The sequence below is a fragment of the Barbus barbus genome (assembly GCF_936440315.1).
Source record: "Barbus barbus genome assembly, chromosome: 48".
NCBI lineage: Eukaryota > Metazoa > Chordata > Actinopteri > Cypriniformes > Cyprinidae > Barbus > Barbus barbus.
This window is the reverse complement of record NC_136726.1, coordinates 10615736-10634829: the sequence shown is the minus strand read 5'-3', so window position 1 is coordinate 10634829 and position 19094 is coordinate 10615736. Positions and strand designations below refer to the sequence as shown.

The 19094-nt window shown below is 38.0% G+C and overlaps 1 protein-coding gene across 1 annotated transcript; it reads right to left on the bottom strand.

Annotated features, from left to right (window-relative positions):
• Positions 1-1178: 1178 nt before the first annotated feature.
• LOC306866995 (solute carrier family 15 member 5-like) lies at positions 1179-8902 on the bottom strand (the record flags this gene model as incomplete). The annotated part of the gene is made up of 9 exons (XM_079412466.1): positions 1179-1323; positions 1386-1494; positions 1575-1706; positions 1830-2018; positions 3292-3478; positions 3555-3775; positions 3931-4100; positions 6919-7141; positions 8455-8902. 9 exons carry the CDS (start codon positions 8900-8902, stop codon positions 1179-1181), a joined length of 1824 nt encoding a protein of 607 aa, XP_079268592.1.
• Positions 8903-19094: the final 10192 nt, after the last annotated feature.

Sequence of the window (19094 nt, the reverse complement as noted above, 5' to 3'; positions counted from 1 at the left end):
TTTGCTAGAAAACCTTCTGTTAAGCTCATTGAGCATCTGATCTAAAACAGGGTAGAAAAGGGTTGTACGAAAACTATCTTTTTCTCGTTCTGAATCTGACCTCTGACCCACTGTACTGAGTACACAGTCTGCATTAAATTGAGAGCTCAGCTTTTTTGGTCGTTTTGCAGGGGGCTGTATTGCAGTATCACATTGCTCAGCTGTGTTCAACACTTCATTCCATAGGTCATCAAAAAATGACTCATCCCTGTAGTCTGAACTAAGGCTTCAACTAAATCAACAGCCTTTGATAGGTCAAGTGATGAAGACTGTAGCATATCTGATAGAAATTTTGCTTCTCCAAACACTTTATGGAGGGTAACAAGGCACACAATGAACTGTAAATCTATCTGTGCAAGCAGACCTCTAGCCTCAACAGATCTGTCACCACTGTGTTCCAGAAACACAGTTATAACGTTTATCACATCAGCAACATCTTACGCAATTTTACTCAGCAGGCACACAACGCCATACGATGTTATTTGGTTAAATTGACGTCGAGCTACCAAAAATCAACGTCAATTCGATGCCTAATGTCAATGTTAATTGGATGTCCAATACCGACCTCAGCTGACATTGATAGTTGTTGTTTTTAGGTTGTATAACCAAAATTCAACGTCAAAAACCCCCAACTGCTCCACGGGCGCCGCAGCATAAATGGCTGCCCACTGCTCCGGGTGTGTGATCACGGTGTGTGTGTGTTCACTGCTGTGTGTGTGCACTTTGGATGGGTTAAATGCAGAACACAAATTCCGAGTATGGGTCACCTGGCTGTATGTCACGTCACTTTCACTTTCAAATTGGTGTCCAATACTGATGTCAATGCTATTTTCATTCTCAACCAAAATGCAACGTCTGTCCAACGTCCACCTGACGTTATATTGATGTCCTGTGCCTGCTGGGTGGAAACATACTTCATATGCTACAACCATGTTTTTGTTTTGTAACATGGTTTTTGTAGTCATCAAAACAGTAACTCATATATAAATATATATATATATCATAAAATAGCTTTATTTTTTGAATACATTTAAATTGCATTATTTACAGCTATTGCTCTAGTTCCAAACAATGAAAATCAGTCTGTTCAAAGTCTCTTGTGTAATGCCAGCATTACAGGGTTTATATGTACGATGAATTCACAAGACAGTTTCCATGGATGTCAGGGTGTCCGAACGATCCAATGTATCATAAAAACGCAGACAGGTCTTGTACTGCAGGAGTTTCTCGTACAGGTGACTGTCTCCTACCCCACTACTCAGCTCCACGCTCAGATCTGCGTACCTGCCCAAAAACATTATGAAGATTCATCTGTAAACTTGTCATATTCAAAGCTTGAATCTTACCTTTGTGATATTCTCCAAAACACCAGTGTGTTTATAGCCATTAATGTGGCCAGAGTAAAGAAAAAACTCTCCATGTTGCCACTGCCGAGGTTATTAGGATAGAAGTTTCCTGTAAAACACAATATTGAGTTCATGTTCTATTGCACCCCAATAACAAGTTCAACACTTTCAAGAGTGAAATAGTTTTACCTCCCGACACAAAATAAAGAATGTGAATGAGGAAAGCCCCTAGAAAGCAGCCACCTCCATATGAGAGAGTTAGGAAGTGCAAGGAGACGCCTCTAAGGTTGCTGGGAGTCAGACAGAAGGATATGAGAGAGCCTGATCAGAGGAACAGGAGAGATGCAGATCTAAGCAAAAACAAAACAACTGGATTGATGTTGTCTAATGAGCACTTTAGCATCATGGAAATTATATTTTAGAAAGTGAATTGAGAATACGTACATGCTGGTGTCACAAAAGCCTCCGCCACTCCCAGTAAAATGTACTGGGGCGTAAGCTGGAAACAGGTCATAGAGGACACATGCAAGACCTTTCCTGATAATGTCTGCTCCACTTGCGGATAATCCTTCCTGTGGATTTCGGAGATCCCTGCCAGTAGTGCTGAGAGAGCTGCACAGGCATGACCCATAGCTGCAGGGAAATGTAGTTTATACAGCCTAATAGTAAAGATGCACTAGGTTTTATTTTATTTTTATATAAAATTAACAGATGAGCTGTTATTATTGCATTTCAAAAGTAGCATGCCTTTCGGTGTCAGTATAAGTTCCAAGGCCACAGCTGAATCAATCAAACAACATGCACAGAAATGACTTAAAGGTAAAGTAGGTGATTTCGGAGAGCCTAGCAATAGTAAACTAGCTTTGAAAGCATAAGATCTCACCCTCCCTGCAAATCACTCTCCAAAGCCACGCCTCCTCCAAAACACATGGCCGCACACAGGCAGACCAGAGGCTAACTACTGTAGAGACATGATGAGAGACGGCGTTGGTGAAATCTCATGTCTCATTCACCAGTGAGAAAATATTACAGTACAAAGCACATAATACTGCAATAATAACGCCTTCCATTCTTGTTCTGTCTCCAGTAGCATAATGGAACGCGCTGATGACGTATCATGTCTGTGCAAACAGGGTGCAGGTATGTAAATATATATGCTGACAGGCAGGTAGGGCAACCTATCCAAAGCCACTGGAAGGCAAGCCTGCAGCCTTAAGCCAAAAAAGCATAACGGCTAATGCTAATGCTGCGGTGCAGGGAAGAAGACCAGACACCATTTTTTTGAATGGATGTCAATGGAGGAGGAGCTGAATAAACAGCTTTTTTTTGAGGAAACAGCTTATTATTTAATGAATCGACAGCCTATCGGCTAACCTTCAACATGTTTTACACTAAACAATAGTTTGGATTCAACTATTTTTTAGAGTTTCCTACGAAAAAAATTTCATTTTATAAGAGAAGCCACAGACTTTTTGCAACAGGTGGGATTGGTTTACGGCATTCATTCCTATGGTATCTGTAAATGGCGATTGAGTGTCGCACAACTCTATAATCTATAATGTATCATGTCTATAATGTGATTGGTTGTCAAGGCTTATGTGATCCAAGCTGACCATTATGCTTTCTCCAATAGTAAGTCATACAAACCCTCTCATCTCTCAACAATAAGACAATCTCTGGCCTATCGTAGGCTCTCAGACCAAGAGAAATGATTAGGCAAACATTTTATGGTCCCACGCTTTCCACAGATGATAAATACTTAAAATTATTATGATTGCAATAGTTATTGATTGCAATCGGAGTGTGAAGAGACTTTCAACCAGCATAAGTGGGACATTTCCAATTGCACATGACGGCAGCATGAGTTGCACAAGTTAAGTTCATTAATTGTAGTTTGGATGCTCACTTATAAATGTGGCTGGTGAGGGCAGTATTTTCTTTGGAGACTGGTAGTAGGTGTTGAGAAGCTCCAGCAGTGGTGCTAAGATCAACACCGGCAGTATACTGATGACCTTCATTACTGCCACAGGCAGGAGAAAACCGTTGAGCTTTAAGTTGGAATGCATCGTTTGCAGATAATAGCCTGATGGGATCTGTTAAAAAATGAAATAAAGATATTACAGAAGCTAATTGATGAACAAAAGTATAGGTTTAGCTAAGCATACTCACCTGGGTAATGCAAGCTCGATATAAAAGCTGAAGTCCAAAGAGAGGGAAAAGTCTGACTAGGATCTTGACGTTTTCCACACTGGTCTCACTGTAACAACCCCCGTTGTTTTCCTTGGCACGGTCTAACCAGTTGGCAACATCTCCGCTTAAATGGCGATAATGGAGGCAGCACATTTTGAGAGAATTGAGGAACACTCCCAGCGTAGTTAGCAAGGAGCTGCCTGTTAGTCCACAGATGAAAATTCAAAGTTGTTAAGGAACAGAAATCAGAACAATTGAACAACTGGTAGTTATTTTAAAGAGAATTTCTCTGTGAAATTATCGGACAAGAGATATATATATTTCTGTTTATATGTATTATGAATGGCATTGTTACCTTTTTTTGGACGGAAAGTGAGCTTGTTGCGCACCATGTGAATGGCGATGAGAGCGAGGAGAACAGAGGTGAAAGGGATGAGAAAACACAGGTTTTTGGCAACTGACTGCTGAATGTAGGCAATCCCCAAAAAAACAACTGTTGAATTCAGGTTGACCAGCCAGTAAAACCTGTGGATTGTAAACAGCTGCATATGTTAATGTAAAAAATATTGTGTAATATAACTTGTGTGTGTTTGTTTGCTCGTTTTTATTGTATTTTTATACTTCTATTTTCTTAATTGTTTTTGCCATGAAAATAGCCTAAGATGTTGACATTGCATTAAATAAATATATAGATACTCCTACTACTACTACTACTACTACCATTGTAAACAACTGCAGCATTTGCACCTACAGGTACATCTCAAAAAATTTGAATATCATGAAAAAGTGAATTTTTTCTTGTAACTTATTTCAAAGAGTGAAACTTTCATGTATTTTAGATTCATTACATGTAAAGTAAAACATTTCAAAAGTTTTTTTAATTTTAATTTTGATGATTAGAGCTTACAGCTCATGAAAGTCAAAAATCAATATCTCAAAATATTAGAATATTTACATTTGAGTTTCAATTAATGAACGTCCCTACAGTTCTGGGTATCTCTTGTTCTTTGAAACCACAATAATGGGGAAGACTGTGTGGCTGTTTACAGAGTGCTGTATCAAAGCATATTAAATGCAAAATTGACTGGAAGGAAGAATTTGGGTAGGAAAAGGTGCACCAGCAACAGGGATGACCGCAAGCTTGAGAATACTGTCAAGCAAAGCTGATTCAAACACTTGCGAGAGCTTCACAAGGAGTGAACTGAAGCTGGAGTCAGTGGATCACTACGCTCAGACGTCTTCAGGAAAAGGGCTACCAAGCCACTTCTGAACCAGAGACAACGTCAGAAGCGTCTTACCTGGGCTGTGGAGAAAAAGAACTGGACTGTTGCTCAGTGGTCCAAAGTCCTCTTTTCAGATGAAAGTAAATTTTGCATTTCATTTGGAAATCAAGGTCCCAGAGTCTGGAGAAATGGAGAGGCACAGAATCCATGTTGCTTGAAGTCCAGTGTGAAGTTTCCACAATCAGTGATGATTTGGGCTGCCATGTCATCTGCTGGTGTTGGTCCACTGTGTTTTCTGAAGTCCACAGTCAACGCAGCCATCTACCAGGAAATTTTAGAGCACTTCATGCTTCCTTCTGCTGACAAGCTTTATGGAGATACTGATTTCATTTTCCAGCAGGACTTGGCACCTGCCCACACTGCCAAAGGTACCAAAAGCTGGTTCAGTGACCATGGTGTTACTGTGCTTGATTGGCCAGCAAACTCACCTGACCTGAACCCCATATCTATGGGGTATTGTCAAGAGTAAGACGAGAGACACCAGACCCAACAATGCAGATGACCTGGAGGCCACTATCAAAGCAACCTGGGCTTCCATTACACCTGAGCAGTGCCACAGGCTGATTAACTCCATGCCACGCCGCATTGATGCAGTAATTCATGCAAAAGGAGGCCCAAGCAAGTATTGAGTGCATAGAAATGAACATAATTTTCAGAAACCTGACATATCTGTTTAAAATATCTTTAAATATATATATATTTTTATTGATCTTATGTAATATTCAAATTTTCTGAGACACTGAATTTTGGGTTTTCATTATCTGTAAGCCATAATCATCCAAATTTCAAGAAATAAAGGCTTGAAATATTTCACTCTATGTGTAATGAATCTATATAATATATGGGTTTCACTTTCTGAAATGAGTGACAAAAAATATTGACATTTTTCATGATATTCAAATTTTTTGAGATGTACCTGTATTGTACAATGTATTTTAAAAGTGCACTCAGTAATTTCTTCCTCATTTAAAACCTTTTAATTTCTCAAGAAATACAAAGGCTTTCTAGCATTAATATTATGCTACTATAGCAACAATTTAGGACAGTCCATTTCACAAACTCATTTTAATTACAACATTTAACATTTGACACACAAACTTCCCACGCAACTAAGAATGCAGCTCTACTGAGTAAGCTAAAGGTGTGATGAAAGAATTAATTTTATGTTTAGTAGAGGGCTAGATGACCGTAGTTACAGTAGTTGATTATTTCACTGTAGCTATAGTCACGTGGCCGGCTCGACAACTTGGAGGGCAAAACATCCATAGACCTGCAGCACGAGCCTCTCAATTTTCCATCTGTTTCACAGCCGCAAATATTTAGATCACCTCTCAAAAGAATAAAATAAAGGTATGTGAACAAATTGCAAGTTTTGGCCATTTGCAATCCATATTAAGCACCCGCGGCAATATTTCAATCATTAAACAGTGTGACAAAATGTTGTAAAAACACTTAAGGTGCCTTAATATATTTAAAGCAGTAATATTAAAAGATCACATTCAGTAATCACCATATTAATGATGCATAGTTTACATAGGCAAACAGATGAGGTGGGAATATGAACGCAATCTGCTTAATGGTTCAGTGTTTTCCTTGTAATGGTTTTCTATTGGAAACAATTTAAAGTGAAACTTTGCACATTGTGTTTATATTCTGGGTTCATATGCTTGCCTGTACAAAATATACAAAATCATTAAGGTGTTTACTGAATTTCGCCTTTTAATATCTGCGTTTTACTACATTATTACTTAATGCAAACCACGTAAAAATAACTGGCGGTCAGTGAAGCAAAGCTTGGTTTTGCCCTCCAGGTGGCTAAATGCTGGCACTTTATCTCAGTAAACCTGTTTCTAGACACTTTTCCTTTCAAAATGAATAAATCATGGTGAATAGCACATTTCTACAATATAAAATCATTTGCTTTTTACATCCACACAACTAGGTGTCAGTATAAATACAAGACAACTGCATTTTCTACCAGTGCAACAAAATGCTGTATTGGCATGTAGAGAAAAATCTTTGTTCTGATTATAATGAATAATGGCCTTTTAGCATCTTACCAGTTGAAGAAGGACAGGAGCTGGTGTTGATCACAGCCTTGAAGGTGATAGGCTGCCATTGGGCAGAGGATGGCACGGATGCCGCCAATGCCAAGAGCCACAGCAACAAGCCCCGTGTAAAATAGTATGTGTTGCTCATGAGGCTCAAGTCGATACACGATATTATGTGTGTTTATGTAGAAATCCTCAAAAGGGAATGCGACCACAGGAAGCAAGGCGGTTCCTAAAAAAATGGACCACAAACAGGAAGTCAGTTGTCTAGTTTTTATGAATACTTGATGGCAACTTTACACCCCCTGCTGAAAAGACCAGCAAATTGTTACTAGTCCAGGACCAAACTAGCCTAAACCAGTCTGGAGCAGCATAGAAATGAGCTAAGTTTGTCATTCAACAGGTTTATCATATAGCAGTGGTGATGATGTCCAAGGTCCAACACATTATTCCATGCATGCTAAGATATCTCCTCCAGTACTAATGACAAATCTGCTTGTTTTTAAACTTTTATTTTTAACATATATGAGTTTCTGTTAATAAATATCTATATGATTAATTCTGTGATTACAGAACTTTTAGGAACTGTATAATCTTTAATAAAACCAATATATAGAATAATTAATGAATTAATTAAATAAAAAAATAAGATAATTTTAGTTTTTTAATACAAAATGAAAAGGAATGATAATTTTAAAATACACTTCAAATGTTTGGGGTCGGTAAGATTTTTTTTTTAATTTTTTTTTTTTTTAAAGAAATGAATACTTTTGTTCAGGAAGGATACATTAAACTGATCAAGAGACTGTTTCAAATAAATGCTGTTCTTTTGAACTTTCTATTCATCAAAGAATCTTGAAAAATGTATCACGGTTTACATAAAAAATACTCAGCAGCAAAACTGTTTTCAACATTGAAAAAAATAATGTTTTTGAGCACCAAATCAGCATATTAAAATGATTTATGAAGGTTAATGTGACACTAAAGACTAAAGTGAAAAAATCTATCTATCTATCTATCTATCTATCTATCTATCTATCTATCTATCTATCTATCTATCTATCTATCTATCTATCTATCTATCTATCTATCTATCTATCTATCTATCTATCTATCTATTTCTGTCTGTCTGTCTGTCAAGCTCTAATAATATTTCACATTTTTGATTTACTGTATTTTTGATTAAATTAATGCAGTCTTAAAAACATAAAAAAATACTACAGACTTGAACAGTAGTGTAATTTAAAATGTAAATAGTTTTATTTAATAATTAAATAAAGTAACACTTGGGCCGCTGGTAGAGAACCACTGTCATATATACGTACCACTAGTTATCTAACAGAAGATCTGTTCAAATGGAAACGTTGTACATACAGATATATAATACTCAGCTCTCCAAATGAGTGACAGTCTGTTTCATTAGGCTAAATCCTGAACAAGACAAGTGACTTTGAGTGCGAGGTAAGTTAGACACTAAGTATAAATGTTATTCATATGTAGATATATCAAGCCTACCAAGGATTCATTACAGTGGCGACCACTAACCGAAGAAATGAAGTAGCGCACAAAAACAGAGAACTGTTGTCCTTCCCAAACACGTCTCAGCAAACCATCCCACAAGAACCGGTGTAAGTACGCTGGCTCCTACAAAGCATGTGTTCACCATGGCTGCTTGGTAACTGCTGTATCCCAGCTTGATGGTGCAGAAAAGGATCATATTGCAAACAATCCCAAAGAAAGTGAACCTCTCAAAAAGCTCCACGAAGAGTACACAAACAATCACCTGCAGCTTCTTACGTGCCTTGCGCGGCTTGCTGATGATCCCACCGGGATATGAAGATGTGCAGATCCCATGAGGAAGGTGGCCATCGTGTGTTTCAAAAGCATCTATGGGTGGCATGCTGCTTCTGGAGATCTTCCTGTGGAAGTGATGTTCAGACAATGCTGGAGCTCCATCTCCAAGAGAGCTGGACTGGCAATTCCTCACAAACATGTGAAATCTTGTGGATGCCTTACAGAGCTTTAGCCAGCACGCCAAAGGTTCACGTTTAGTCTCCTGACTGAGATTTCTGGATAATGTTTACGCAGTGCTTCTCCTCACTAATGTATTGAACTTCGTCGGTCTCCGAATCTCATTAAGGTGGATGACGTGGCGGCAGCTTGCAGAGCCACTGATGATGAAAGTGGTTTCAGTGATGTGAGACATACTTTTATAATGAATGTTTTCAGAGAACCAGCGAAGACATGCTATACTTTCCTTGTGGAGAAAAGCAAGTTGAACAGGATTAGGTTTTGAAAACATTGAAATGATCATCAGATATATTCTTTTGTCTTGCAGTTTTAGAAGGATTTAAAGACCTGTTTTTATGAGGCCAGGTTCCAGGTTTTAAAGGGATAGTTCACCCAAAAATGAAGAATTGTTCATCTTCGGAACACAAATTAAGATATTTTTGATGAAATCCAAGAGCTCTCTAACCCTCCATAGACTGTCAAGGCCCAGAAACGTAGTAAGGACATCTATGAAGCTATGAGAAAACTTTTTGTGTGCAAAGAAAACAAAAATAACAACTTTATTTAACAATTGTTCTCCTCCACGCCAGCCTGGAAGATTTTTGAACCATTTTGGAGAGTATCATGAATGAATGACAGAATGAATGAGTAATGAATGACAGAATTTTAATTTTTGAGTGAACTATCCCTTTAATATTAGGATCCATTTCCCCTGGACCCTTGTGGAGCCGGGCCTGTATTTTTTTTTTTTAATGCTTGTTTATTTATTTAAATGGTGTGAAGTTGAGGGACCTAATGATATGTCTCTCAAATCCATTTCACAAGCATGTATCAACGTGGTGCTAGCAAATTAAAGATAATTAATTTTTTAAAGACACAAGGTGCCGCTAGTATATAACACCCCACTGTGAAAGGTGGCCAAGAGGCAGTGCCAAATTAGCACATGAAATGCGAAATCCCAGTCAGGCCCATCTTGATGTTTGTATTTTGAAGATAGGGGATATATTATTATTATTATTATATATTAGACTGATCATTTTCGGCATGTTGTTATTGAACTGGCTAACTTAATAAAAAAAATAAAAAAAAGTTCTCTAGTTTTAATGTTCAACTTTAATTTCAAGAGAACACAATAAATATAATACATAATAAAAATAATTATTGCTTTATTTACTTTTTCTACAGCTTGATGTTGAATATTGAATGTTTTGAATATTTTTTTAATAAATAAAATATTTATTTATTTTAATTAATAATTTGATATTAATTTGGTTAATTTTATTCAAAACAGAAAATAACATAATGCATAATAAATAATATTGATCTATTTGCTTATTTGTCTCCAGGTTGATGTTAAATTGGTTATTTGAATAAAAAGAAACAAATAAAAATCGGTTACTTTGAAAAATAAATAAATATAATAATAAGATTTATTTATTTACTTATTTATTTATTGTATTTTCTCCAATTTGTTATTGAATTATTTATTTTTAATCAGAGAACATAATGTATATATAAATAAATGTATAATGAATAATCTGTCTGTCTGTCTATCTTTCTATTTTCTCCAGTTTTATGTTGATTGGTTAGATTTTATCAAAGGAGAAAATAATAATAATATTGAATTGGCTTATTATTTTCTCTAGTTTGATGTTTAATCTGTGCAGTTTAATCAAAACATAAAATAAAAAAATATTTATTTATTTATTTGAATTTAATCGATTTAAAATATCTATTTTTTATTTATTTATAAACTTTTTTTTTTTTTTCTTCTTCAGTTTGATATATAATTGGTTGATTGGTTGATCATTGTCATAATTTCTGGTTTTGATATCTGGTCAGTAATGTAGATGAATTTCTGTGGAAAGTGTCTTTGAATATATTGGTCTTTGGCCATACAGCATCACATACTCTCTGTTCTTGGTGGCTACGGTGTGCTGGGCATGAATATTTCTGCCTGAGCTCACCAATTATATGAGTGGAGAAAAGAGCACGCTGGTGGCGCTGACTGGGCGTGAATGAAGCTCGGAGCTAGCAGAGCTGTGCTGAAAAGAGAAAGGAGAGCGGTAAGCAGAGAGAATACAGACCCTGTGTGGTACATCTGTGAATGAGGCCACAGTTTGGTTACCATGGATCCAAACCGTAGTTTTGTGATTCACATTATACATTAACCTTCAACAAAATGAAACAACTTTTGGACTTCTTTTTGTTTATAGAAATTTTTACTATTTGTATGATACAAATTAGTGTGCGTTCCTCTTTATTTAAACTCGCGCAATCAAATTATATGGTCGTATATGTCTGTAGTATATTATGTGTAGTTATTTTTTAATAAAAATATTTGTATTTATTTATTTATTGAAATAACGTCTTCTCAGAGCTGTATCCTGTAATACAGGAATTATTCCTCTAGAGGACACTATTTAAATGGGCAAGCCAATGCAAATACTGTACAGTAAAGCTTGTGTTGGATTAAAAAAATGTTTGAGACTCTTTTATATTTAAATTTCATAACTTTAATGCATTCTTACTGATACAAGCTTTAACATTTGGCTGAATATGTGTAGGAGTAAGAAAATTACTAGTTTCTTATTAAAGTAGCTTGATTTAAATGCATTTTTAAGATGCCTATAAAGAAGCAAAAACTGTTTTTAACTTTGATAATAAGAAACGTGTCTTGAGCAGCAAATCAGTATATTAGAATGATTTCTGAAGGATCATGTGACACTGAAGACTGGAGTAATGATGCTGAAAATTCATCACAGGGATAAATTATATTTTAAATTATATTAAAATAGAAAACGGCTGTTTATTTATAGTATTTTTGATTCAATAAATGCTTGGTAAGCCTGAGACTTTTCTCAACAACATTAAAAAATCTTATTTATTCAGACGTTTAGCAACACTGCAAAAAATATTTTATTTTAAAAAACAAAATGTTAAAATTGAGTGTTAATATTTCTTTTTAATTCAAAGGTAAAACATGATTTTTTTCCTGCCCTATATTGGCAGATATTTTTGTTGTTTTAAGCTTGAAGTCACTTAATTGTGATACATTTTCAGAAAACAAGATTCTGTCATTTTGTTTCTCAAGTAAACGTATCTTGATTTAAAAATATATAGATATTTGTACTAGAAAACAAGACAATAATACTAAGTTTTTTTATTTGCAGTTTATATTTAGAAAAGCTTCTTCGGGGCTAGATGCAAGTTTAATGAAATAAAGAGTTTGAGAGAATCTCTTAGGTTATTTTTAATCATTTTTACAATTGTTTAATTTGAATAAAATGGGGCCTCTCTGGGTCATAACACTATATGTCAAGTCTAGGATTCACAACAATTATCCTGACAGAATTAAATACACAATATGCTGGCATGGAGAAATGGTGATTCTCATGGCATATTGACACTCACAGAAATAAAAACACTCCAGTGTCAAATGCTAATAAGTTGCTTGTTTCAGTCTGACTTTGATTACAGGCCAACCGCTTTGAATCACTTCAAATGCAAGTTCTCAATGCCAGAAGTCACACAACACAGCTTTAAATGAAATGCGTAAATTCCCTGCATTCGTTTTCACACATGCTCTCAAGTGCTTTTCTGCTTGTAAATAGGCTCTGCGACTTAAACTAAAGAACAGCTTTCCAAAGCATCCTTGAGACTGCATGCAGTTTATTGCCTTTATTTCTATACATTGCATTTGACAGAGATCACTTCTCTATGGTGGAATAACAGTAAAAGGATGGAGGGCTCTAATTAGCGAAGTGGCTTTTGATTCGTGCCACAGAATGGCTGGTGCAAATGCACAGGGCAAGAAGATTAGGCGGTTTGCTAGGTGACGTACGGCCAGGCCCTTTTTTGCCTACTGGAAGCCCGGTCATTGAGACTGAGGAGCTTTAGGGTGTTAAGCAGCCGGGGTGCCAAAGGGGCTGTTGTATGGGGTGACAATAGAGCTCCCTGGGCCCAGACAGAGGATGTGATAGGGGAGCTAATGCACCCTCTTGGTGCAAGAGGAGAAGAGTGAGGTAAGCCAGTTCTTGTCTATTTAACATGTGCAGCACTCAGTGCATACTGGGTAATGATTTATGGGTATATTATAATAACTTCCAAATCACAAAATTAACTGTAAGTATCATACTTTGGCTGTTCACACCAAGGACAAGCTATAACAATAACTATACAGTTTTAATAATCATTCCTTATATGAGAATACCCAGCTGGCACATGACCGACCTTCAATGTTTAAATGTGGTTGAAATAATGTCAGTTGTGGTCTCACTCTCAACATTGAAACAACACTGAACAAGATCTGTGCGTTGAATCAGCTTAGGCTACTTCACCAACTTTTAAATCGTTGAGAATTCTTTATCGATAACAACACAGATTTTTAGCTGTATTAAACGCTAGTTTTGCTGCTTGATACTGCAAATTGGTGTGCCTTGCCTTATTATTTTAGTCTATTATCTTAATTATGAACACACTGGTTTGTAATGCAAACAGTTTTACCATTTACTACACGTTCTTATTCTTTTCGTTATTTCCCTATATCTGCTAAAGAACCGATAGTCATGCCCATAGGCTTACTTCCGCGTTTAGGAATAAGTGCAAACAGCCAAACCCTGGATATCTGAGACAATATAGAAATCCTGGCAAGGACGCGTCCCGTAAAAAATGGGCTGTATGGTCACCAGAACTGAACAAAGTTTTTTTAGTACCGTTTGTTCCATGTGTGATCTTCCGTCAATGCAAATGGAATAAAGTACTAAAAACTCTTTGACAGAGCTTTCTGCTTTACTTATTCATGTGTGCACTACAAACTACAGCGCTCAGAAGCGTATTTACCCACCACGCAAAGTACGCAATTGCAAACACCCCCTCCCAGAGATTTGCTTAGGGCCCCCCATAACGTAAACAGTGTAGTCCGATTTCCAACCAAATGGCTGTTATTTTTAGGTTGTGTTTACACACTTCATTTTTCTTGCTTTTCAGTTAATTTTTCTTGGTTCCTTTGGTCTGGACTAAAACGAAAATGATTAATTTAGTCCTGGTTGAACCTAAAGATACAGAACGAAAGGCATAACGATGTGGTCACAACCTGAAACAGTGGTTCTGACTCATGTACTAAACTGTTATGAGCAACAGAGCTCCTATGACAAGAAGAACCAGGTTTGCTTCAGAATTTTGTCCCTTTTAGGACAAAAAAAATATAATACATTTCAATAGACAAGCTGCGGGCCGTTTGAAATTCGTCTACGGGTCGCATTTGGCCCGCAGGCTGGACTTTGGACACCCCTGCTGTAGTGCCTAAGTTCAAGCGGGACGTTAACCAAACATCTCTTACTCTTTACTAATTATAGCACGAAATAAACCTACCGCTACTGTGAAGTGAAGTGAAGTGAAGTGACATACGGCCAAGTATGGTGACCCATACTCGGAATTCGTGCTCTGCATTTAACCCATCCAACGTGCACACACACAGCAGTGAACACACACACACACTGTGAACACACACCCGGAGCAGTGGGCAGCCATTTTATGCTGCAGCGCCCGGGGAGCAGTTGGGGGTTCGGTGCCTTGCTCAAGGGCACCTCAGTCGTGGTATTGAGGGTGGAGAGAGCGCTGGACATTCACTCCCCCCAACTACAATTCCTGCCGGCCAGAGACTCGAACCCGCAACCTTCGGATTACAAGTCCGACTCTCTAACCATTAGGCCACGACTTTCCCGTGGACTTTCCACTACTGGACTCTGGAGCAGTGGAAATTCATCCTGTGAAATGACGATTCATGATGGGCAAGTCTGGTTTGGCGGATACAAGGAGAAAGTTACCTGCCTGACTGCATTGTGCCAACTGTAATGTTGGGTGGAAGAGGGATAATGGTATGGGGCTGTTTTTCAGGGGTTGGGCTTGGCCCCTTACTACCAGTGAAGGGCAATCTTCAGAATCCCAAGACATTTTAGCCAATGCTATGCTTCCAACTTTGTGGTAACAGTTTGGGGAAGACCCTTTCCTATTACAGCATTACTGTGCCCCAGTGCACAAAGCACGGCCCATAAAGACATATTTGGATGTGTTTGGGATGAACTGAAATGGAGATTGTGAGCCAGGCTTTCTCGTCCAACATCATGAATGAATGGGCAGAAATTCCCACAAAAACATACCAAAATCTTGTGGAAAGCTTTCCCAAAAGAGTGGAAGCTGTTATAGCTGCACAGAGGGGACCAACTCCATAGTAATGTCTATGTGTTTAGAATGCAATGTCATTAAAGTCCTTGTTGGTGTAATGGTCAAGTGTCGCAATACTTTTGTCCATCTAGTGTGTATATATATGGAGATATTTTTTTTTGATGGTGCTACATACAATGCAGTTGTGTTTAGTTTAGCAACATCCCTCATCCACAACATATTTCACTTTCATGGCTTTTGTTTCTGACTAGGGGTCTCACTTACAATAAAAATTCACCCATCCCTGAGCGAGTGAGTGTGCGTTAGTTAGTGCATATGCCGGGCTGATTGTGAAGAGGAATGCCATTGAATTTGAACCTTTTTTTCCACGCGCAAGCCTCTTTTGTGCTCTAGCTGAAGAAATCCATTGTGCAGCTGGACACCCTGAGAAAGAGGGAGCTCAGAGCCGTTGTCTGCAGATGCTTCTGCTCGGCCTCAGGGAGCTGAATGGGGTGAATAGCGTCGGAAACAGCCATACCCAGGCAAAACAATACCGCTGGGCAGCTTTGAAGATTAAGAAATTAGGGATGGGGAGGCTGGGGCATAATTACAAATGCTGTTTTCATTGTATTGGATATGCATACGTTTGTGCGCGAGTTGTACTTTTGAGGTCCTTTGTTGCGAACTCTCCAGCCTTTTGCGTAGTTTTCCCAGTTTTTGGACATGGATTGAATATTTCAAAGCACTTCAGCTGGGATTGTTGAAATGTTCCAAATGTGAAACTCTCCTGATTCGTCGGTTTCTTTCCTCCAGTGCCAAATCAAAAGGAACGCAACAACTGGCCTTTACCTCACCGTTCTCCTGTTGCTAGGAAACCCTCGAGCACCGCTTGAGTTCCTTTTTAAGGTCTACTCCACTCGCCACATTTTCCTTTAATTGAAGACAGCTTACATATGAGAGGAAAACAATTAGCGCTTTGAATACTTTGTTTGCTGTTTGTCAGGGTCGTATCGCTCACCGCCTCGCCTGCCTGGTGGCTCTGTTGAGATATAAGAACAGAGTCAACATCTCATTTGAGCTGCTAAGTGTGTTTAATTGAAGGACTTAAACGCTCACAGCGTGTCACATCTGTAAGAGCTGTAGATGTAAACCTTCTCATAGCTGCACAACAGGCTTGTTTTCTCATTCAAATGCCTTTGTAGGCTTTTTATGGATGGCTAGTGCTTTTTCCTGCCATTCTGTGCCGCTGTAATGAAACTTAGCCACTCAGTGCGACTGAACAGACAGATTTAGGCACTGTTTTATTATAAATAAGGGTTCTCCGGTGTTTTTTCTTCAGTGTAATGTTTTCATTGTCAATAAAATCTAAAGATTACATAACTAACCATACAACAACCAGAGTGACACCAAGTCAAATGAGAGGAACTCATTGCACAGTGATTGGCTGATTACACTGTCATGGTGATAAATCCCACCTCTCAAGCCTGAATCCATCAAATTGGTGCAACTGATTACAGAGGAAACGAGTCACTCATTTGGGCAACACCACTTTTGTTTACATTTGAATGAAAATAAACTTGAAATAACTTGAAACGATGATGGTGGTTTTTAACGCTCTCAGCTCAGTAATATTAAAGGTACATTTCTGTGATCATGTGATCACCTATGGTGTTTACTGAGGATTTATTGACTAATTATTTGAAAAGAAGGTGGCTATTAATAAAAAAGTAGATTTTACTTTAATTGTCGTTTCTGATTATTTGACTTTTATTTTAGATGCGATATGAAAAAAGTTCAAAAATACACAAAACGGGCTTATTTTACTTACATGAAAATAATGTTAATATAAACTTTCTAAATATCATAATTATTGTTGTCTGTTTTTAATTATTATGACAATTTTAGTGTGAACAGTTTGTTTCTTGCTTGTGAAGCACTTTAAGCTGTATTGATTTGCTACATAAATAAAATTTGATTGATTTGATTGATTGATTTTGATTCATAAATAAACATACCAAAACAGTTATTGGTTTAAAATTGTGATATATTTATTAAAATTGTATTATTTATATATTCTATATTTATATTATTATGTTTATACTATTTACATAATATATATATTAGGGCTGTTAGTTGATAAAAAAATTTAATCTAATTAATTACATGATGTTTCGATTAATTCATCTAATTAATTGCAATTGCAAAATAAATTTGATTGTGAAAATACCCACAAAAGATTTTTTTAAAGCTATTTTTTTGTTAAATTAGAAAGTATCAAGTAGACATTACAAATTGTAGCTTTAGAAATCTTTATTTGATTAAACAAAAAATGTATTACACATAAACATTTAGGCTACAAAGGCCTAACAAACTATGAAACATAAAAGAAGATAATTTGAGAAACATTCAGTATTGTTTGTTCATACAATGAAGTCATTGGTAACCAAAACAGCTTAGTTACCAACAGTCTTCAAAATACCTTCTTTTATGTTCCAGAAAAGAAAGGTTTGAAACTATATGAAACGATTGTTAATTAAATGAAACTCTAAATAAGAAACTAAATCTGCCAGCAGGTGGTGGTAAATGTCTTTCATTCAATTCGTTCAAACGGCTGATTCATTCAGTAATGAAGTAAACGGCTCTCTTTATGAATGGGCTTTGAATCATTGGTTCTCACAATTCGTTCAAATCGTTGAGTTATGCAAATAACTGCTGTTCACAGAAAGAGGGAAACAAGGTACAACACATGACTATGGGATATCGCGCTCTTGCGCCATCTGCTGAAGACACCTATATTCATGTCTGAAAGGCCAATGACACATGATGACGTGGGCGAGGCTACCTGCCCACAGCATATAAATGCAGTCGCATGCATCATTCCCTTTGTTCAGTCCAGCTCTTCACAGAGCCTCCGACTGCACGGGGCCCAGAGGTGTTGTACCTTGTTTCCCTCCTTCTGGGAACAGCAGTTATATGCATAACTCAACATTCCCATTCAGTCGGTTCACTCGGTACAACATATGACTATGGGACATATATTCACGCCCCGCAAAGTCGCCGAACTAAACGTAAGGGACCAGCACCTCCACATACCCCATGCGTTTCACTGGAGCGACGGGCCTTGGCTTGCAACCCCTACAGTGAGCACGCCCAACTAGCTGCCGAACAAATGTCCTCCACAGACACTCTTCTAAATAACGCCCATGACGTAGACATGCCCCTTGTTGAGTGCACACGCACCCCCGTAGGCAGGGCCAAACCTCTGCTCTTGTATGCAATAGAAATCGCCTCCACAATCCAGTGTGAAAGGCGCTACTTAGACAGCGGCTTCCCCCGAACCGGGTTGGCAAAACACACAAACAGCTGATCAGAAGAATGCATAGCTTGTGTCTGCTCCACATACCTACCTATAGCCCGCACAGGGCACAATGCATGAAGCTTCCTGTCCTTCTCAGAGTCAATAGAGAGGTTTGATAGCACGGGCAGCTCAAATGAGAGCGCACTATACGCCCCTGACAAGACTTCAGGTGTATACGCTGCGTTCGGACACAACACCACTCTCGACCCATCCAACGTGAATTGGATGCATGTGGGATGCACTGACAGCACATGCAGATCCCCCACGCGTTTAGCTGACGCAAGCGGCAGCAGCAGAGCCGTTTTATAAAACAACATCCTCAGATCTAGGGATTCTAGCGGCTCAAAGGGAGGTTCACACATGGCTTCTAGAACTAGAACCAGATCCCATGACGGCACCATTGACTTCGTAATGGGCCTCAAACGCTGTGCCCCTTTAAAGAACTGAACGGCAAGCGGGTCCACGCTTGGCACAGCACCATTTATGCCCTCATGACAGGCCGAGATGGCCGCTAGATACACCTTCAGTGTGTAATGGGCGCAACCCTCTTCAAACAATTCTTGCAGAAACGTCAAAATCTCCGCAATCGGGCACTGATACGGCGATAAGGATCTCCGCCCACACCAATCTTCAAACATGCGCCATTTCAACA